Source organism: Aythya marila (assembly GCF_965140915.1).
Source record: "Aythya marila genome assembly, chromosome: 12".
Taxonomy (NCBI): domain Eukaryota; kingdom Metazoa; phylum Chordata; class Aves; order Anseriformes; family Anatidae; genus Aythya; species Aythya marila.
The window spans coordinates 422,380-445,813 of NC_139053.1; the positions used below are offsets into that span (position 1 = coordinate 422,380).

Genomic DNA, 23,434 nt, shown 5'->3' on the forward strand with positions numbered 1-23,434 from the left:
GGCAACCAGGTGATCAGGCCCAGTCAGCATGGGTTTATGAAAGGCAGATCCTGCTTTACGAACCTGATCTCCTTCTATGATAAAGTGACACTCTTGGTGGATGAGGGAAAGGCTGTGGATGTGGTCTACCTTAAATTCAGTACGGCTTTTGACACTGTTCCCCACATTATTCTCCTCAAGAAACTGGCTCCTCGTGGCTTGGACTGGCGTACACTTCGTTGGGTTAGAAACTGGCTGGATGGCTGGGCCCAAAGAGTTGTGGTAGATGGAGTCAAATCCAGCTGGAGGCCGGTCACTAGTGGCGTCCCCCAGGGCTGGGTGCTGGGGCCGGTCCTCTTTAATATCTTTATCAGTGATCTGGATGAGGGGATTGAGTGCACCCTCAGTAAGTTTGCAGATGACACCAAGTTAGGTGTGTGCGTCGATCTGCTCGAGGGTAGGAAGGCTCTGCAGGAGGATCTGGATAGGCTGCACTGATGGGCTGAGGTCAACTGCATGAAGTTTAACAAGGCCAAGTGCCAGGTCCTGCACCTGGGGCACAACCCCAAGCAGTGCTACAGGCTGGGAGATGAGTGGTTAGAAAGCTGCCAGGCAGAGAAGGACCTGGGAGTGATGGTTAATAGTCGGCTGAATATGAGCCAGCAGTGTGCTCAGGTGGCCAAGAAGGCCAACAGCATCCTGGCTTGTATAAGAAGCAGTCTGGCCAGCAGGGCTAGGGAGGTGATTGTCCCCCTGTACTTGGCTCTGGTGAGGCCGCACCTTGAGTACTGTGTTCAGTTTTGGGCCCCTCGCTACAAGAAGGACATCGAGGTGCTTGAGCAGGTGCAGAGAAGGGCAACGAAGCTGGTGAGGGGCCTGGAGAACAAGTCCTACGAGGAGCGGCTGAGGGAGCTGGGGTTGTTCAGCCTGGAGAAGAGGAGGCTCAGGGGCAACCTTATTGCACTCTATAGGTACATAAAGGAGGCTGTAGTGAGGTGGGGGTTGGACTATTCTCCCACATTCCTGGCGACAGGATGAGGGGGAATGGGCTAAAGTTGCACCAAGGGAGGTTAGGTTGGATATTAGGAAAAACTTCTTTACTGAGAGGGTTGTGAGGCATTGGAATGGGCAGCCCAGGGAAGTCATTCAGTTACCATCCCTGGAGGTCTTTAAAAGATGTTTAGATATAGAGCTTAGTGATATGGTTTAGTGGAGGACTGGTTAGCGTTAGGTCAGAGGTTGGACTAGATGATCTTGGAAGCCTCTTCCAACCTAGACAATTCTTTGATTCTGTGTGATTCTGTGAGATAATGACTTTCTCGGTATTAGATCACTTCTTTAGTTCTGAAGGTGTTTGTGCATTTACCGTGTAATGGAAATTGCATGTCAAAGAAACAGTGAAAAAAATGCTTTGTTCTGTTTACGATTTTTTGAATTCGTATCTATTTACACTTTCAGAATAACCTAGAACTTAAATGCTAGTGTGTTAGTGCCACACACTGTGCAGAAGTAGTACGCAACTGGAATCGTAAGTTACTGCTCTGATGATGTCTGAAATAGACTCTACTGCCTTAAGGGATCTATGTTTTCAGTATAGCATCCTTCTTTAATGTCTTTAGCCCATATGGAGCCACGTTCACAGCAAAAGATGACTTAAAAAACACCAGATTGTGAAAATAGGTTGAGGTATTTTGTCTGCAGTCTCTTCTTTTGTCTTGGTCAGAGCTTCTGCTTTCCTGCTGTCATCCTGTGAACATTGTAAGGAGAATCATTAGCAGGATCAAATTAGGAAGGAAATTGCCTCTTTACAGAGGAAGAAGAAGTAGGAGAGTGAGTGGGGAAGTTGTGGAAATAGATAAAAAGGACATGTACAAGTTATGTCTCATGGATTCCATGCTTTGCACTATAATCATTTATTTTCCTTTCAACTCTAATTGTTATGAAAATAATGGAAATAATAACATTTCCTTCTCCCTATAGAATGGTTTAAAGGTCTTTATCCCCTATCTTTTTAGTTGCCAAAGAATATATGTTTGGGCCAGGAAGTACCATTCGCTATCAACTTCCCATCAGCGTGCCTGCCCGCAGGACACAGTTTGAAGCTGTGATTAGGACACGGCAGCCTGACAGTGTCATCACAAGCATGTTGTCTCGAAATAAGGATGAACATATAACCCTGCAGGTGAGCAAGTCATCCCAGACAGTAACAGCATAAAGTTAAATCAATCTCAGCCTATACCTAGCCCAGAGAAACTAGTCTAAGAGTTGGAAATAGAACCAAAAACCTTAAGCCAAGCACAAAAACCCTTGGAGTTCTTTTTAAAGATGCTTATGGATCCTTCACTTAAGACATTATGATCCTTCACTTAAGACATTGACTCTACAATCATGAAATCCTGCTGGATTTAAAATGAATTTATTGCCTGTGATGCTGAAGTAGCATTTGCTATGCAAAACACTATGAGTAGTCTGTCTGCCCTGGTGTCCTGTTCAGCCATGGCCAGAATTGACTGGTTTTGTATAGTTCAGACTCTGCCAATAAAGTTGCCTGTTGCAGTTCTAATATTGTTGGTTGTTGAAAATTACATCCTGTTTGTTTTATATATACCACTGAATGTGTTACCTCTTGAGCTAAGTTGGCTTGGGCTGTCAGTGTAGAAGTGATGCACCAGATTCTCAACCATCTGAACACTGTAAATTTGTCAAAGAGAGAAGCAGGGTAGAATTGCTCTGAATGAATTACATACTGCTCTGAGTACACAGCTACCAGTATTTAGATTATCTAGTTCAGTAGTACCTGAAGTACCTTTATATTATACTGCAGTCGTATCAGTATGTGCAGTGTAAATGTACCCTAAATTTAAATAAATGCTTTATTTTAGATCGATGGCTACGTACAAATTTTATTTCAAGTAATGTGACATTTACAGATCAACATAAACTGTTAGGTGGTAACTTCTCTTTTCTTTCTTACTACCTTGTTAATTATCCACAAGGTTGTTCAGGGATTCTTAGTGGTCTCATATAAACTGGGTGATGGAGACTATTCTGTGAGGCTTCCTTCCTACAACATTGATAATGGCAAATGGCATCATATCACTCTGGACAGAAATGAAAATGAATTTACTCTTCGCCTTTATGAAGGAGGTGGGAAGAGAGAAATTCTGAAAGCAGCAGGAATATACAAAGAGATTGTGATTGACACCTACACATTCAATCTAAACAAGAGTTTTCAAGGTAAGGAATTCATGATCTCACTGTTCAGGATATCAACCTGTGAAAATGAAGGTTTATTGTTACAACTTACAATGTAAGCATATCACAAGTTTTTTAGAAAAAAAAAAAGTTTTCTATTGTTTTACTAGAAGTATTCCCATAATTGTAATTTACGATGAGAACTAGGGACTGTGTTTTGAAGTTTTATTTGTGGGACTAGTAGTATTTGTTTTGAAGTAAATAGATTAAAGAAGTTAAGAGGTTACACAAAGATCATTTTAATTAGTACAATTAATGCTGCTGTTAAGCATATGAAACTTTAAGGGTCTTGAATTTGTAAAATGTACTTAATTCATCAAGGTATATACTTTCATGCTGAGGCATTTCATACATAAAAAATGAACGCCACACATCTTCTGTACAAGATTTCTATCAGTGATGCAAAGCTGTCTCAGCCTGTTATTTTTTGCTCTTTTTTAAAGTTAAGCTGAAAACTACAGTTACAAATCAACCAAGCCGAATTTATACTGGTATTCATTGAAGAACGTAGCAAATTTCCACAGTGATTGGACTTCTCTTTTGAAAACACAGTGAAGGGGTGGTACATATTCTGCTGTCTTGAACACAAGAAGATAGAGGTTTGCAGCAGCACTTGGTTTTTGTAGAAGACATTTTGAATCTTGATCAATAAATGGAGGACAATACTATGGAAGCTTAGGTAAATTCAGTCCTAGATTTAAACTTTGGTAGCCTGGGTCCTTTGTTAAATGTAAATTATGTCAAGGCTTACAGCTTACAAGGGTTTGTAAAATAATCTGTTTGTGTCTTGCCTCTGGATGTATGAAAGATGTCAGATTCAATAACTACAGGATCCCACTGGATACTCACACAAAGGAGCTGGTGTCAATATTAAGTGCCCAAAGCATCAAAGAAGGCTGTTCTTCAGAGGCTTGCAGGAATAACCCTTGTAACCAGGAATTTATTTGTATTGATTTGTGGATGATGCATGAATGCCAGTAAGTGGTGGAAATGAATATCTCCAGATTCAGATGGGAAAGGGTGGATGCTGGAGAAGTGTGCAACTTGAAGGCTGTCACTGACAATCTTACCAAATCAGTCAAACTGCAGTAGAACACTGAGCTAGATGTCTGCATTGTATCAGGTTCCTTAGAGAACACTCTCCTTTTAGGTAGTGACCTTAGATGATGCAAAGCAGTGTCTCCACTGATTCTGCAATGATTTCTTCTGCCTGTCTCAATTGAAGGTTGTGCTGTGCAATGTAAATGTGCTTTCTTATGTTAATATCTAACTTCTTATGCCATCTTAAGCTATGACCTTTGTTCCCTTACAGGCCTCTTGAGTTGAATTAGAAGAACCATATTAAGCTAAGAGTTCTGTGTGCCTGGGGCTGAGTTTAGGACAACCACTTCAGTTATAATTCAAGATAGCTGTGCAGTGAAAATGTACACCTGAAGCGTTACTGACTGGCACTGGCCACACAAAGCCACACAAAGGAAGATTTTTTTTTTTTTTCTCCCTGGAAATTCACTGTAGTGGAAACACAAAGAACATAGCTTAGCTTGTCCTGCTGAAACAGAACTGCAGACCATGGCCCTAATACAACTATTTTTTCATATGGATAATCTTGCAGAAGCCAGCAGAACTACCTGACTTCTGAAAGCCCCAGCTGTAAGGGTTTAAAGTTGTGAAGCACATTGTTGTATGACTGCTTTAGAAAAGACTACAGTCCTATAATTATTCTAAGACAAGTAACTTATAGCAGCTACTTTGGAAACTACATAGAGTCATCGAAGACTGTTTTAAAGACTTAAATGATAATTCATAAGACTTAAATGATAAATTAATATTCTTTCATGTCTACTTTTCTCAAAGTTTAATTGTTTCATTTTGCCTTCATCTTTTCAGTTACCCTCCAGGACACATGATCATGGATAATGTCTCTGGTAGACGGTGTGTCTACACTGCATGTGCTAAAAGGCCCTGTAACTATGGTACGTGCATCTCGCAGTCACCAACCACGTTCCAACGTCACTGCCCTGATGGCTATACTGGACGTAACTGTGAAATCACATTGGCGATCTTTCACAAGGACACAAGCCTGACCTTTAGTTCATGCTTGCTATCTGCATTTGTTTTTTGGCACTGTTAGGTAGTTATGGCAACTACATATTGTACTACCTTTGGTGAACTCATTTATCCATCTTGTCCTGAATAGTCATCATCTCATTCTCCTGCTGAAAAAAATGTTTCCTAATGGAGACTTGACTCTGCCTTTGACTCTTTGCCATGCTTTCAGCTCCATCAGCAAACTTATTTCTCATCCCCATGTGCATATATTCCTAAGTGAATCAACATTTGATAGCTGTGGAAAGTGTTTGCAGTTTATTTTATGCAGATTTTCAGTTCTTTGCTAAGGAACTCTTCAGACGCATAGCGGGAAGCAAATTCATTTGAACAGAATGAGGAAAAATTGCTACAAAATTAGCAGTTTGAAATACTACTGATCATGAAACAGATTTTTTCAGTCCAGGAGAAACACCTTGCGTGATAGAAATGTACTTAGTCAGACAAGAATAGTTTCTTGCACCTTAACCAGTTGTATCACAACTGACAGCCACTTTTGGCTTCTTGAACTGTTTTCAGGTATTTGGTTTCAGAAAGAAGTGAAAAAGAAAGATCTCACTATTCAGGAAGGATCACATCTGCTAGTTCTTGTTTATTCGAATTTCATGAAGTCAGGACACGTTTTTTTCTTGTAGCTTTTACAGTTTTTATTAAGTTGAGGTCAGAAGTTATAGTAACAGTATGAAAGTTTTTTGCAGACTATTTTGAATTGATCTGTAGCTACATGAAATACTATCTCTTTCCCCAAGTCTGCTGGGTACAATATTTGCTGTGCAAATATGAATAGCAAGTAACGTGGGAAGCTAACTGTTCTTGCATCTTTTGGAATCAGAGTTACTTAATGTTGATAGGAGATCATTATGTTAAAGGACTTTTTTTTTCCCTGTGTCATAGCAGTTTTGATGTGAGTTTTGTATTGTTACCTGTGCTTGACTGAGTCTGGCTGAGAAACCAACAAGAACTTTATATACTAAACCTTCTAATCTTTCAGGTCTAAATTATGTTAGAAAGAGTTGGTTTTAACCAAGTGGTGTGCATTGTTATGAAAGTTTTAATAGATGTGGTTAACTATGATGTTATCACACAACTGCAACTTTTGTCAGGAGAATTGTTAATAAAATCACTGTTCTCAAGATTTCAAGTGCCCTTTCTCATATATAGCTTCCAAAAAACTGGTAATGCACTTATAAAATGATAAGTTAATGCAGTTTTACGTATAAATTTGTTAGCTTCCAGTAGATGAAAAAAACTGCTTCTCTGACATTAGACTACATCTTTGAAAATCAAACATGGAACCACTTTGCAATTAAGGTGATACTGGGGTGGCTTCACCTTGGTTTGATATCACATGCTTTTGATAACAACCACGTGTAGTGACAGCTCGAGATCATAAATTCATTTCTAGTTGAGCAGAGAATCAGGCAGGAACTTACAGTGTTGATATCTGTATGAAAGAGGTACTATCCTCAGGAGGAATCCTTCAGGTTTGGAATCCATTATGTCTTAGAACATGGTCTATATTCATTTTAAGAATTGGCTTATTATTAGCAGTCACAATAATTGAATAGGAGAGATGTAGAACATTAAAAGATATCAAATATCTAAAAATCAGCTAAGCTAAATGACCGCCAAAAAATTACCATGTGTAAAAATTCGTGTGTTGTGGTTCTGGTAATTCGGGGGTGGGGGAAGAAGAAAAAATAAATATTTATCTCAAGTGCATTGATTCAGCTTGAAAAGCGTAGCTGCACAGCACAGTGCAGGGCATAGCCCTCAGTGTACACTGATTTCAGTTCAGCTCATCCAGGTGCTCTTATAGAACTGCACTCTGCAGTGGGTGCTCTGTAGGATCTTCCCGTCCATTTAATTCACTGCAGTGTTAGTTAATGGTACCCAATAGTTTAAGGTCTTACTATGAATGATCATCTATTTTATGGAGTTTGTAGCACACTGGTACATAAGCTTCTATTTACATAGTTTTCAGTATCTTATGTTGACGTTTTATAACTCTGTGTATAAAATGCACCTAAGCATTTGAGAAAAGTGTTTATATTCATGGATGCTAAAGGTACAACGTGCCTGATTTTTTTCTAGTAGTATGTATAGTAATTTCCTCTTTAGTCTCATGTCTTCCTATGCTTCATTTCTGTCTAATTGTATCTGTGACTCTCAACTCATTGTTATTTATGTGTTATCCCTTTGTACCTAGTTTCTCTTAAAAAGTTTAATAACTACAGTAAATGGGTCTCTGAACACCACTTGCGGCATTCAGTTCTTCAGTCAGCTAAGCTTCTAACTCCAAAGCTGTACTTTAAAGGGTATTTTAAGATACTCTCTAAAGGCATTTTCTTGTATCTTTGGTATTCACTTGTAACTACAAGTATGCAAAGAGTGCAAAAAATCAAACGTGTTGAGAAACACAAAACTACAGCCTTACTGGTTCTGATGGCACGCCATTGCTGCAGTCCTCATTAAGAGTGGCTGCTGTCTTAGCCACACTGCAGTATTTCTCTATGTAAATGTCATATTTATTTCTGAATTATGTTGTTTTACTCCTGTGTGTTTACACAGTTCTGTTCAGTGCTATATTCTTGTGGGCTCGCTGGAAGAGTCACTTCAGAGTGTGAATGGAGGCATATACCATGTATCGGCCCATCACGATGATTTGGAGGACATCAGAGAAAGTATCCTCAACTACAGTGAAGAAGGGGGTGGGGAACAAGACCAAGTAAGGATCATTGTGTTATGTTACTATTACAAGGGGACTGCGGGCTCACCATGCTAATGAATATATGTATTATGCTGTTCCTTTAAAATGAGGACCTTAGTCTTTGTTTTGCTGATTCATTACTGCAATTGATAATTATTTGCAATGGTTTGTACACAAGAGTTTATGTTTTTTAAGCAGAGATAAATGCCTATCAATTTTTGATTGCTCTCAAAGCAAGTGATCTTATATGCCTATTTAAAATTACTATAGTGTGAGTTTAGAAGCGAAGAACCAACAGCTGATGTCCTTGGTTTCATGACTTGGGAGATGCTGTGGTACTCCCGTAATTGCTGCTGTAGCACTGAGGGTTTGAAAGAGCCTAACATGAACTGTTCTCCTTAGACGTATGTTGTCGACGGAAGGAAGACACAGACACTCAATATGAGTGAACAATAAACTTCAACTTTAATGGATAGTTCAGTCGCCTTTTATCTAGTTCGAACATAATCAACTCATACATATTGCAAAAACTAAGCTCAGGATTGGCTAACATTTCCTGCTCTTTTCAGGTAGTTCCTCCTTCTTTTAGCCACCATCCCGCCTTAGGGACTTTCCCAATCGCCCAAGGGCATCGTGTCCTTGAGCCTGATTGGCTCTCAGCCAGCTGCGTACGTGCCCAGACTCATGTGAGTTGAGTACGGTACTTTACTAGCCCATTGCCTCCTAACTGCCCAACATCCACATGTCCTATTTTACTTAACCATTCCTCCACAGACGTAGGCTGTCTATTCTTAGAGACTGTTCGTTAGAGTATTTTGTCCGCTATTCTGTATATTAGTTTTCTCAAAGGCCTCAGAGTTACTCAGACTTGACTTGTTAAGAAATTCTGGTACTCCATTTAAGCCTTAATGTATATGGGGGTAGCTGTGGAAGAAACTGTTTTAGGGATTTCTACACAGCGTTTTAAGCCATAACTTTGAGAGGAAGTTGCAGGTATTACAGATGAATAATTTAAATAGATTATTTGCTGACCCACAGATGTTTGCCATGTTAAAAATATGCATTGCCTTCTTTGAACTAGTTAATTTCATGGGTTCAAAAGGTGCCATGACACTGCAGAGGAAATAATTGTCAGGGCATTAATGTGACAGATCAAAAAAGCCAGTGCTAAAGAAAACAAAAGTGTCCCAAAATGCAACATATCTTCAAGAATTTTTAGTAATAACATATTAAGAGTGTTTTACAAGGCCATGTGAGAAAACATTCTTGTAGAGTGTCCTTAATTTCTTGATAAATTACTGTGAGAATATTAAATACAGGTGCATTTTTCCATGTGATACATACAGCTATATACATAAATTCTGTTTTCTTTAGTAAGATGAACTTTCTCTGCAGCATTTTGCAATTTTGCACCCAGAAGGTCTATAGCTTAAGGAAATACACAGTTACTCTATGACAAGTGTAATACACAATAAATGTTTGTTCATTGTCTTTTGTATTATAAAACAAGGAGTTCCGTTTGAGGAGCAGGAGTTGCAAAAGCTCCCTGCTGAAGTAAGATGTATAATACTTGGCTAGACACTATGAAAATTCTTTTGCTTAATGTAACAAAAAGAGAACCCCCTCCCCTTCTCTCCTTCTGCATCTCAGTTGCCTCTTTTGTTCAAAGACACTGCTGCAAAGTTCATGTAACCATCTCCTGATAAGTTGCTAAACTAGTGTATCAACATCCTGCATTCCTGTCTCACGCTGGGCCAACATGACCAAATAAAAAAAAAGAAGTTGAACCACAACGCGGAGGAAGACTACGGCCTTCATCTTCACGACCACCAGAGGGACAGAGACGACCCCCTAGCAACAGTGCGCGCAGTCGCAGAATATACCAGGATGTGCTGCGTAATCCCAGAATTACCAAGATATAAAAAGGGACCCTGGTGGGGGTGAGGTGCGCGCCGTTGGTGGAGCCGAGACTCCCCAGCCACCCAGCGCTGTTTTGCTTGCTGTTGCTTACTCAATAAATTCCTTTCTATTATTAATGCAATGCTCTCTGAAAATTAATTAAGGGGGCAACTTATAACAACAAGTATAATTACTTCTGGAGAGATCTTAAAATACACTTCTGATATTAAGCAGTTGAATCAACTAAATTAATGACTTGATGATCTTAATCTGAGGCTATTACTCCATCTTGAAGAAATGTTTTGAGTGAAGCCTCTGTCTATAGGTTCTATATTCAGATTATTCAGATTTTGTAATTGCTTGGATTGCAGCTCCAGTACTCTAGTATTTTTAATACCTAACTGTTTGTCTAAATTAAAAAAACAACCAACACCCAGAATTACAATAATTTAGGTATATTATAATGTTATCTTAACAAAAGGATCCCAAAGGTACATTTATGTGGAACAGAGACTTTTGTCTTTGGAATGTTAGCTGAGAGTAGATATACTGGGACAAGAAAGAAGGCTGAATTACTGCACCTGAAATAAACATTAATATCATTAATAAAAATAAACATTAATATCATAATAACATTAATATCCTTCTTATTTGGTTTTTACAATCATGCCACTTGATAATTGGCAATTACTCCAAATTGATAGATCTTGAAGAGAAATTATAGTAGATGTTTGAACTTTAAATAGCTACTTTTGAACTGTATTTTCTTACCTTTGGTACTATACACAGTGTCAGGGTTTAGTGATGAAAAACACTCAGATCTGAATTTCAGAGCAAAAATTGGGACTTTTGTCATTCTTATTTGGCTTCTAATAGGAAATTAGACTTGATTTTTAACCTGACTGTAGCAATGCAGGGTGCATGGTGGTTTTTTGCTTTCTTATAGCTCATTGTAGGTGGCAGAGTAGGTTGAACAAGTCAATCCTTGTGTAGTGTTCACACTAAACAGACTGCCTCAGGATTGTTTGTTTCTTGTTGATGTCCAATAGAACATGGAATTTGGGGACCTATAGAGAACATAATAAATTTAACGTGAATGGTTTCTCACTCCAGGATGCATACAACATGGCAGAACTGCAGGTGTCTATTCAAACCAGCCCAGCCTATTTCCTCTGCAAGAAGAAAGAAAAGGCAACAAATCTGAACAGCTTCTTTAGTGGTGCGTCCCCAAGCATGCAGGAGCAGACCAAAAAACATCGGTGCCTACAAAACTCTCTTTTTCTAGTGCAGACTTTGGTCAGTACTTGTCAGATGTTGTTAGAAATGCTGACCACCACCACCAAGCTGTACCCTGTGACTCACTGCAAGTGTTTTACACTGAAGGAGAAGGCTCAGTTGCTAGCAGTCCAGTGCCCTGAGCTCCTCTGACCTGGATGAGGGTATAGTGTATGATGACATTAAAGACTGGGGAACAAAGTTTGAGAAACTAAGTGAATTGTACTTGCATACAGATGCAGAAGACCTGTAGATTACCAGGTATGCTATTTTCAGAGTTTTGGAAGCAAGTGTGAAGGACTTCATGCTCTTGCTGCTTACTTTCAATAATTGTGTACTACTGCTCTCACCCTTCTTTTTATTTTTTATTTTTTATTTTTTTTTGAAATTCCTACTTAATTGATGTATTTAGTAGCAGGAGCTTGTCTTTGGTCATTCTGGACATTTACTTTTGGGGATATTAAGTAAGGGGAAAGAATTCAGACACAACTCGGACTACTTAAGTGATTCACAGAATCACAGAATTTTTCTAGGTTGGAAGAGACCTCAAGGTCATCGAGTCCAACCTCCAACCTAACGCTAACAGCCCTCCACTAAACCATATCTCTAAGCTCTACATCTAAACGTCTTTTGAAGACTTCCAGGGATGGTGACTCCACCACTTCCCTGGGCAGCCTGTTCCAATGCCTCACAACCCTTTCTGTAAAGAAGCTCTTCCTAACATCTAACCTAAAACTCCCCTGGCTCAACTTAAGCCCATTCCCCCTCGTCCTGTCACCAGGCACGTGGGAGAACAGGCCAACCCCCACCTCGCTACAGCCTCCCTTGAGGTACCTAAAAAGAGCGATATTCACATAAAATATTCACATAAAATACCTGAGAAATAAACATTTTTTTCTGTCACTAAGGTAATAATGGGCTCTTTGAGAGTTCCTTATGTTAGCTCATGTACACAACATCTCTCAAAGAGCTTGATATTACCTTAATGCAGAAAAAAAAAGTTTATTTCTAGATAAACAAAATCCTGCCAAAAGGTTAATAATTAAAAGATGGTAGTTTTCAAAAATTATGCAGGAACTATTCTGGCTGCTAATGTATCATAGCAGTATGATAGCACAAAATAATGCAGCTCTCAGATACATGCTAGTAGAAAATCATGATTGTTTGGGGAACAAAGAGAGGGAGGAAATAACAGCAGTTGCTAGGGGTGAAATACCTTCTAAATTACCAATCCTCTTTTCAGACTGTTTAATGTTCAGCTATTATTGTTTGTTTGTTTGTTTTTAATAGAAAATATTTGGAAGAAAGAAGGCACCATTCATATGAGGTGTTGTAAAATGAAGCCACTAAAATAGCTTTGCTTACAGTTACACAAGTAGCTTGTTTGGGAGGTCTGGCTTTTATTTTCATTTTATAGGTTGGATTAATTTGCATGTTGTCCAAGTGAGAAATGTCCATGCAGGATCTTCTTTGTGCATGCATTTGTGACACACTTCGAATAACCTTGAACACTCCATCAACTAATGGCTACAAATTTCAGATGATGTGGCATTTTCATCAGGAACAGCTATGTGCCATTTTTACCCATGTCTAATAGTTCTGATTCACAGACAGTACATGGGCTGTGATTTTATGATTTTACTTATATGCTTACCTGGGAGGAAACACAGGTTCAAGTATCGTGTCATGTTCACAAGTCGGGTATGTCAGAGTCTATAGTTCATTACTTTAGCAGTTGCAAAGCACAAAAAAAAATCTAGCATTTCCCCAGACAGCATTAATTGTATGTGCATTCCTTGTGTTCTTGCCACAACTATGGACAGACTGTCATTTTGGTCATTTTCATTTAATTTAGCTTGTAAGCTCCTTGGGGCAAGGACTGTCATCTCATTTCCCTGTGAAGTGTCATATGTATCTAAAGCACCGTATGAGTAATAAATACGCCTTCTGTATATGGTGTCTCTTCCTTGCATCTATTTAAGGTTGACTGAAGCTTGGATTTTGCTGAATTACTTCCCTCTCAGCTTTGATCAGACACTTCCACGGACTACAACGTGCATGCTTCTCTGTCTGAAGAGAAGCTGAGGGAGGCAGCAGTTGCTTCTGACTGACATGTGGACTCAAGCTTTAGGTACGCACTGTTAATATCTCTGAGTTTTCCAGACAGACGGCTGCAAGCTTGCTGGGGCTACAGGCCAGCACTATTCTCAGATATGAATGCTTTTTGTAACAGACAGACCACTATTCTGAGAAGGAAATTACTAACTTTATGTTCAGTATTTACTCAAGTTGTGTTCCCCATTGGCTTTACTCTACAATCAACCCTCTGGCTGGGAATAGGGAGCTAAGAAGCTGACATGCAGTATGCCCTGCTGCTCTGAGCCTTACATTCACCACAAGCAACAGGACACTTACAAAAGGTGGATGGTTAACAGTGTCAGGTGCAAGAGGCAGGACAAATGGCATGGAGACTAATATATCTCATAAAGTTCCAGTTGTTTTCCTTTCTCTTCCTCCCTACCCTGTTATTTTAATTCATTCCCACAGGACTAAAAGGTTGAGATTTGCAACAGAATGCAATAAACAGAGGAGTCAGTAGTGCTTTGCTCCAACTCCACTGCATTTAAACACATTTCTGAGCTTCTGAGAAAAATTATAAACGTTTACCTTCCCAGGAAAGTGCCCTGATTATAGGGTATTCTGTGACATGGAGAGCTCAACATTGTTTAAGTGCTTAGACCATCTGTGAAATACTTGAATGGTCACTGGGTGGGAGTAAAAGCAAGCCAGACCACAATTCTTGTAGCATGGTGACTTTGCACTAGAGGAACTGGGTTGCTCAGCATAGTTGTAGAGTTACTCTGATTGAGATGTCTCCGATTTCCATTCCCAAACAGGCAATTTGGAAGCCAAGCTGAAGTTGCTCCTCTAACTACTTCCCCAATTGCAGCATATTTGTGATTTGTAATCATACATACACAAATAAACAAGCCAACCCTCAGAGTTGCTTGCGTTTGTAACTATAGTTACACTTTTTTTTTTTTTACATAATGTAAACCAAGGAGTCAGAAGAACTTCAAAACCTGTCTGCTGAAAAATCTTTTCCTTTCCTTCATATGGACTGAAATACAGCAGATTCCCTAACAGCACCTTTCTCAATCAATCCCACCATAAAAAAACAAAAATATCTGATTTTCAAATTACTCAATTTATTTAGTATACAAGAGTCACTACATCTCTTTACAACAACATATAAAATAACTATGTTAGATCTCACCAGCAGAATTGTGAAAAACAAAATGAAAATATACTTATGGTCCTCAAAGGCTTTTCTCCCCTAAAAACATTCCAGCCACTTGATAACATTTTGCCTCTGTGATCTAAAAATGTCATTCAACGCCAACCATTCCACTGATAATGCACAGCTTGAGTCCTTCCAGACAATATGTAACACACATGAAATCATGACGGTGTCATTCACATAGCTAGTTATTTCAGATTTTGGTAAGTGCATTGCCACGAGTGTTGTTCATGGGGCTGCATCATACTTAATACTATGAAACAGTGATATCACTACAGCTGCTTGGAAATAAGGTGCATCAAGATGATGTAGATCAGGAACAGGTGAAGTTATTATAAAAAAAATGCACATGTATAATGCAGTAAATATATACCATAGTAAGACACAGAAAGTAGAGAACATATCCAGTCAAGTAAAACACCACGTACCTCCTAGAAATCACCTGGATTTAGAGACAACCTCTAGGAACAGGAAGCATAGCCCTCTGTACCACCAGTCCCCACAGACCAGTAGGTTGGCCAACACCACTGGCCGCCATGTCCAGCATGCCTTGCTGTGGCGGGCAAGCCTTTAAATTGGGGCAGAGGAGCAGCTGCTTGCTGTCTGAGTGCTGTGTTGACAAGTGTATGTACCTTTCCTCAGAGCTGGTAGGTGTTTTTGTTTCTTGACATTTTCTATTTTACTGTTTTAAAAAGATCATTCTTCTGAATGCTTTATTACACGGTCATTGAAATACACCCTTCCTCTTAAATCTTTCAAATACAGAAGTGTTGGAATAGCTTGGAAGCGTCACAAACTACCTGGCCTTATTGACTGCTAGCTGCAAAAATTTCAAAAGTGGTTTGAATCTAATGCTTCAAGTTTCTGGTGTGCTACTTTGGGGGATATTAGTGTTATGCAAAAAATTGTTACTGTGGTAGTTCTGGATCAGGAGAGTTGTGGTTTTTATGTGTACCCAAGAACAAAGGTAGCTTGGATTTTATTTTAAAAAACAAATAGACCTTTTTATTTTCTATATTTTTATTTCTCTTGTGGCAAAATCACAGGCTGTGTTTTTGAAGAAAAAAGTCTACTTAAAATAATTGTTATAGCCTGGACTTCTAGTCAGAGCTGTTACCTACAAATAAATTGTGAAAATCTTGGGGTACCACTGGATCTTGGAATCTCTCATAAGAAAGTTACTGCACCTTTAAAGAAAGATAAAACCACATTTTAAAATAAGACAGTACAGCCTAAATACACTTTACCTTACATTTGCTTGTTTTCAATTACTGTAAGGCACTTATTGAGGAATTCACTGACCCATGCTTTCAGCAAGAACAGGCGTGCATCATTACAAGTCTAATTAAAGTTTTAATACTGATTAAAGTGTTTTATTATTGTATTATGTTAAACTGCAGTGGTCTCCAACCTCATTAAGAGATACAGGATAGAATTTACTCAGGAGTTTCAGTTGCACAGTTTAACAGTCTAGCTACTGTCAATGTTTGATTTAAATACAGTCTGATTAAAGCATGCTTTCTTTTTGTGTTAGCATGGAAGTATAGAAGGATGTTGAACACTGTTAATGAGTATTTACTGAATATAAAATTGTTTGAGCATGTGACATAACCATCTCCATCTCTTCAGTAATTTACCTTAGTACAACTGAAAAGGGAAAACATTTAAATCATTTGGCATTGGAACACAGGCTAGTTTTGGAAGCTAATCTTATTACACATCTTGATTAAATTAAATGTGGAATTTGCTATCAGTAGCACTTTAAGTTTCCCATCATTAGAAATTAATTGCAGTGGTAATTATTATAACAGAGTTATTTGCACAGGCCACGAACACTCTTATAGGTGTTCAAATGTTAATTCAACTAGAGATGCTTAATTATTACAGTTCTGTTTTTCATAAGAAACAAATGATCCCAGTGGATGTCTAATTAAAGTTGGAGTACCGTTAGACTTTTAATCAGACTTAATCTCTAATTTCAATATAAAACCAAAGCAGCCCTAAAACACAGTAAAAGTGACATATTATCTACTGAGCATTTACAAAGTCAATACAATCCACGAAATTCTAGCCTGGTAAAAAGACAAAGACTACAAACAAATCACAAATTCACAGGATTGAGGACTGCTTTCACGCAATCTTCCAAACCAATTTAAAAAAATTGTGGTATTTTAGGCTAAAGAGCAAGGATACGTTGTTTTTTGTAATAAAATAAAAGGCCTTGTGACTGGAATAATGTAAAGCAAAGCTCTAATACCCAAACATATTTAAATACTTAAGGTTCCTGTCAATTTTAGGGGTGAATGTTTCTTCTGTAAGGTTGGCAGTGTTCAGTTTTGGTATCTTACTTTTGGAATTCATGTGGGGAGAAAATCGCTCCCCTATAGTTCATAAACTACATACAGAAAATAATGCAAGAGTCCAAGCTGAGAAATTCGTGTTTTGTTTGTCCTGAGCATTCTACAAGGATATTTTACAAGGATACATGCAACATGTATCAGGCATGCTCCAACCTTAACTCTCACTAGAAATAGGTAACACTCCATCGTTATATGCATAATGTTATAAAACAGTATGTTTCTTTATCACTAAAAATGCAGGACAACGATTAAAGTTTTATTCTTTAAACTTGTTTGCTGATTCTGCAATCACACCCACAAGCTTAGAAACTCGTATCCACATACATTCCCAATGAATTCAAAAAAGAGGCACTGAAAGAGCATAAGGATCTGTCAAAATAGATCACATTGTAAGATTAAACCCTATTTTTTTAATTAAAGATTCACAAAGATAACACATACTCAGTATAGAAGTAGCATGGCCTACTTTCATTGCATTTCTGTAACTTTATAGTAAAAATCCAAAACGGTGAGCAGAACTTCATAGGCTAGCTATTCTGCAGTGGTCATGCAGGCTGCTCATTTTGTGCGTCTTTCAGCTGGTTACAACTTGAAAACAATTTCACAGGTATTTCAAAGGTCAGATTTTATAATCAATATGGTCCCAGTTAGCATTTATGAATCATTGACAATTCTGGCAACATCAAGAATGTTATCAAAACTAAAACTGTCTTAAAACAAAAAATCAAACAAGAAACCATCAATGTAAAATGTCTCACAAACATGAAATGTTTGTAAACTTCTGTATTTTCTAATGTGGGTTCTGCCATTAAAAAAAATAATGAACTTGAAGCCATTGTTGGAAATGCTATTTATACTTAGCAAGTTTGTAAACATGGAATGTTTTGTTTTGAAACACTCTAATGAAGCGTAAAGTATAAGAAGGCAGATTTTTTTTAATTTCCTCACAGAAGCGAGGATACAAGGAAGGCTTCAAATCAGGTTCACTCTCTCCCAAACCATCCATGATCTGTAATGAAATTGAACAGCTTTATGAAGATTTATAAAATAACAAGAAACTGAAAACAACCTTGGTGATACAATCAGGGTTAGACTGGCCAGATTTGTTAACAGTGACTGTGTGAAACAAGTGAGAGGAAGAAAGTAACATGAAACCAGTAAGATTTACAGTATCATTGTTTCTCAAAATGCTAACTTGTCAGTGGCAAATATCTGCTTTGGGTTATGTGGTCTGCTACGGTTCCATGTTAGCTCTAGAAATGTTTGACAATTGTACTTGCACAACAGAGTAATACAACTGCTCACTTTCCCTGAGGGAACCAAAGCTATGAAGTGATTTACCCTGTGAAAGGGAGCATTATTTGTGTTCTGTTAATCTGATGCTCAGCACAAGTGATTGCTTATTTTGCATAGGTTGAATTCCATCAAATACTATTAAAAGCAAGGAGGGTTCAATTTGGCAATTTTGAGAATGTCTAAAAGCTCCATTAGGTTTTACTTGCTACACTTATGATGAATTGGAAATAACCGAAACTACTCCAAATCCTAGCTGAGCTTCAACAAGAAGCTAAGCAAAATATTTTCTGTATAAATATTGTATGAAATACTTACATGACCATTAGCTGTATCAAGCAGGTCACGTAACCTACAGCCTCTACTGTGTCTTCTTTCATAGCAAATACTGTCTTCTAGGATCACATAGTCTGTGCCAAAGGATTGCAGTATTCTGTAAACATCTTCAGGAGATCTCTTGGCATAGATCTGATAAATCTATAATAAAAGAAAACTGAGTCATAAGGTAAGTGCATAATCACTACCTATTTGTTTGCTCTTTCATGATTCTGTTATTTTGAACCAGAGGAAGAAATGAGATTGATAATCCACATGATAGGTATTTCAAAAACAAACAAACAAAAAAAAAAAAAACAACAAATGAACAAACAAACAAACAAACAAAAAAAACCAACAAAACCAACAACCCATCTTTATTCAGTATCCATTTACAGTCTCTACAAGATGGTATGCATACTGTAATGCACAACAGTGCTGCTGCTGGCTATGGAACTGGAAGATACTGCTGCTGTTTTCAGAAAGGCCTTGGTAGATGCCTGTAAAACTTTCAGAATGTCTAAACTATAGGAAAGGATAGTTTAAAACAATCCCCCCTGTGTAGAGTTTCTCAAGGTAATTTCTATATAAAATTTCTATATAAAATGTCATGTGCTGTTATATCTGGGAACTCAAGGGCAAATCAGAAAGTGCTCCATGTGAGTGGTCCAACTGGGCAGCAGGATCTGTAAATGGCAACAGTACCTAACAGTTTGTTCAGAACAAGCCTGAGCATCTAGTTCAGTTATTCAGACATACCAGCTGTCAGAAGTGACTTAGCAGATGCCCAAAGCACTGAGTTTCACAAATGGAATTATATTCTGGAACTGTATCTGAAAGTAAGTTAGAGCAATGCATAAGCACATGATGTCACTTGCACTATGCCATTAGAGATTGTACGTGTTTTCCTGAATGGAGCCAGCGACATGAATAGGAATTAGCTTAAGCAATTGCAATACTCTTACCTGTTTTGTTCTCTCTCTCAGATGTTTATCCTCATAATGTGGATGATTAGTTAACGTCCGTCCAGTGCACAGTTTGACTCCTGCTAATAGCTGCATGCTTCCAGCAAACACTGCTGTGTTTGGAGTGTTTGACCTAAACAAATGTTGATAAGTCTGAGGAAGTCTCTGTGGGGGTATTTTTGCATCACTTGTTACAGATCCAATGGAATGAAAAACATTTTTGTGTCTTCATTATTCAGGGACCAAACTGTTAAGCAACCATGTTTTTTCTCAAATATGAGGCCTTAAAGTCCAATATTTCCTTTAATGATGTACACTTGAAAGTGTACAATAAATCTCAATAATAAATACATACTCTGGAACTGTAAATAACAAATGCATTATGAGGAAACTTAGGGAAAACATGATCCTGAAAATGTTAACTAATTCCACATGTCATGTGTTTCTTGGGCTCATAGAACCTCTCAATATTCATAATTTTCTACATCCTAATTATTTTTAAAAAATCAGGAAATTTATTGTGACATACATTTGTATATGATGCAAGGTATCCTACATAAAGCAGATAATCTGAATGCAAAAACTTGTTCCTGGTATTCATATGGAATGAAAATTTTGCTGTGTCACACACATCAATCTTCCTATTCCAGCAATTGTGGGAGAGAAGTTATGAGGAAAGTCACCCTAGTTGCAAAAAGCATGGTTCCTGTTGCAGGATCAGGGGGATGCAGCGTGGAGGAAGAGGTCAGACAGAAATACTATGGATTATTGATACAGTGATCTCATCTGAAAATCAAAACCAATGCCTAGAATTGTTACCTAAATAAGTCCTGGTGTTTTGGGATTGTTTAAACACCTCCCCAGGAAAGCACTGTTTTGCCCATACTCCCCCTACAAGTTTAGAACCTAAATATATTAAGACACAGTAGAAGAAAAGTGTTAAATATGCCAGGCAAGAGAGGCTACTATAATTTAAGGCTAATAAAAGTGGTGATAGTATGCCAATTGCTTAACTGGTTTCCAGCCCTTAGTGGGTATATAACTAAGGGATGTTCTAGGAAGAGATTAAAACAACAGAAAGAAGCATACACTAAGCCAATTAATTTTAAATTGAGGAAACATGAATAGATGCCTAAAATTCAAATGCATGCATGCATGGCACCTATGGTAGTCAAAGAAGTGTGACACTTCAGGGTGTGCTTAGGGAGCCTTTTGAAATTGCAGCTACAAACTCAGTCATCTTTATGCTCAATGATAGGCTTGAAAATGTTGAGACAAGTATTAGCTTTTAGTATTGCTTTGCAAGAGATTATGCTTATCAATGAATTAATAACTACAAACCCTTCCTACAAATTCTTGCATTGTTATGTTGATCTCATTTGGGACGGGCAGAGATATGATAATAATGATATGATAATTTAATATGATAATTTAACTTTACTGATTTACTAGTTCTTAAGTAGCTTCACTTGGAATTCTGCAAATATTTTATCTCCTTTAAAATTTCTTTTACTTAAAACATTGAAAGTCATTAGGCGTCATGAAGTAAATGTTTTATTAAAATAAATCAATTCATCTTAGAATATTATGTAAATGTAATGGTACTGACAGGCTGTCAGCTAGGATTCACTGTTTCATCTGCAAGAAGCACAGTTCTTTAGACTAAGCTGAAAACACATGGACTAGGTTCACATGGGAACTTCAGAGAGCTTAAGACACCTAAATAGAAAATGATGATTCTGAACGCTTTCAATATGTCTGTGTTACTGTGCGAAGTCTGTTTCAGTTCCAGATTAGTTCAAGTTTTATAGCTCAGCAATACTTATCTCCTGACTTGGCCTCATCCAGGCAATTTGGCACCTCTGATTCCTGAAGTGTCCAAGAGCAAACTTGCATAATCAAACTTTTTTTTAAAAAAACAAAACAAAACAAACACAACTAACTCATAAGCAAACAAAAGCAGCCTACAGCCTCTTTTCTTACAAAAGAAATCTTCAGGAAATGGCGAGAGTTTCCTTTTTTCATTATTCACTGGTTAAAATGCTTGTCCAAAATGTAGAAGATGCACAAGGCTCAATTCCCGTTTCTAAGAGTAATACCTCTTGCCCAGGAGGGGTGAAATACAGCTCAGTGCATTCTTTATTTATTGGGCGTAAAGAGCTTTGACCATTTTCCCTCCTGCTGTATTTTAAAAGCAATCCAATGATCTTCTCTTGGTTTCCAAAAAATTGGCTTACAGGCCTTGGTCCTGGATGGAATTGGGAACAAGGTATTCCAGGTGAAGGTAGATGTTTCCCCAAGACTCAGATTTACGTGTCTGAAGACCTACATGTACCACTGCCCATATTTTACCCGGGCCAGCTCCAACAGTTCCCAGGCCAACAACCAGTGTGACCTTCATGTGATTCTAAGCTCTAGTTATATCTCAAAGAATTTTAACTGGTAGTTGCTACTGAGCTTTTATCTTCTGAAACAACCACTAGACGGGGACATGACAATTAACTAATATTTTTCAGGTACAGGGTAATTTCTACATTTCATGCAAGCATCCCTCTCTAATACTTGTTACCTACGTCAGTCACTAAATGCTGTGGTCTGTATCCAAGGCAGCAAATGTGCTTCAAACCGCTGAATGACACTTCTCTATTATAGAAAAATGAAGCAATTTTTACAAATGTCTGAACAAATTAAGTATAAAATGAAAGGATAATTTGTTTCCATAGCTTTCCGCCAAGCTCCATACCACACTGCCCAACCTGCAAACAATTTATTCTGTATGAAATGTCACTAAATAATGACAAGGACTTAAAGGTCAAACTGATTTACATTATGTAATTTAAATGTCATTTCAAGCAGACTTGATGGCATTTTGAACAAATAATTTCATTTATTTTTGAAGCTCTAAGCCTTCAACAAGTTAATTACAGCTCAACTAACGCATAAACTAACCACTACAGTATAACGTGTGAAGCTTTTCTTTACCTAAATTTAAGAATGTAGAGAATTATGTAAATACTAAAGAATAACTCATTAAAAAGAAAAGGGCTTCACAGGAATTACAGGTCTATGCTCAACTTGCACAGACTCTACAAGTTGTAGTAATTCTTTCTGTTAATAAGCTGCTACAGAATTATTGCAAGTTTGTTTTAAGGAAGCCCTAATGAAATGGCAAATGTTGTAATCACAGTTATATCATTATAAAGAAAAACAGCTATTTCTATTTACTGAAAGTAAACTCAGTAGTCAGCTTTCAAAGGTATAAAATAGGCAAATCGCAGATTATTCCTTTCTTAGCACTTGGGTGCACTTGGGTGTGAGATGAATAAACAAAGCAAAGGGACTTGAGAAAAGGAAATTCTGAAAAGAGCTTCTCAATCATGCCAATCCAGAATCTTCTTTGTCTTGAAAACAAAGGCCTTTTAATTGCAGAATGCTCTACTAAAATATAGCTGAAACTGGTAGGCAGTAAAACATATGCAATGAGACTACCATGGTTTTCCCTCTCCTCTCATTTGGAAAGATAGAAAATAACAGAAGATGACAGCCACAAAGAAAGAGCAACAAGATGCATTTTTGTTAGTTCCAGCCTCAATTTCTTGCATGCACATATTGTTCACATAAAGGAGTGCACCTACACTGCTGGGAAAAACATCATTCTCAGGCACTACCAAGTTTGTGCCTGAATTTTACAGGCAAATCAGAGCCAATAGCAAAGGATACGCCCAAGAATTTCAGGAAAGAGTAATTTAAACAAGTGTAATATTGCCCTTAAAGTCTGGAATATGTGTTGATTTCAGTATGATTACCCTTGAAAATCAGGTAAGTCAGAGTGAAGAGTTAAAATTTATAGTGGGCTTGAAATTAAAATATAACTGTTAATACAAATTACTGGATAAAATAACTCCTATCAAATCATGGGCATTCTATTTTTGTACCCTTAGCTGCACTTTCAAAATTTGGGGGGGTCTCTACTAAA

General features: G+C 37.8%; 1 protein-coding gene and 1 pseudogene across 5 annotated transcripts in view; one reads left to right on the forward strand and one right to left on the reverse strand.

Moving 5' to 3' along the window:
• Positions 1–11,663, forward strand: part of LOC309882781 (neural-cadherin-like) — a 64,187-nt pseudogene extending 52,524 nt beyond the window's left edge. Inside the window, exons 28-33 of the transcript XR_014319587.1 lie at positions 1,995–2,161; positions 2,976–3,216; positions 4,031–4,211; positions 5,122–5,365; positions 7,912–8,068; positions 11,063–11,663. The product of XR_014319587.1 is annotated as a neural-cadherin-like (transcript). The remainder of the gene's footprint in view (positions 1–1,994; positions 2,162–2,975; positions 3,217–4,030; positions 4,212–5,121; positions 5,366–7,911; positions 8,069–11,062) is intronic.
• A 2,753-nt stretch (positions 11,664–14,416) lies between these two features.
• Positions 14,417–23,434, reverse strand: part of DPY19L3 (dpy-19 like C-mannosyltransferase 3) — a 35,258-nt gene continuing 26,240 nt past the window's right edge. For 3 of the 4 annotated variants that reach the window (XM_082769966.1, XM_082769967.1, XM_082769965.1), the window contains 3 exons: positions 19,459–19,591; positions 18,497–18,655; positions 14,417–17,894 (listed from right to left, as the gene is read on the reverse strand). In XM_082769966.1, the coding sequence (XP_082626092.1) occupies positions 17,733–17,894; positions 18,497–18,655; positions 19,459–19,591 (454 nt within the window). In that variant the 3' untranslated portion in view covers positions 14,417–17,732. The remainder of the gene's footprint in view (positions 17,895–18,496; positions 18,656–19,458; positions 19,592–23,434) is intronic. The other variant, XM_082769968.1, reaches the window with a different exon arrangement.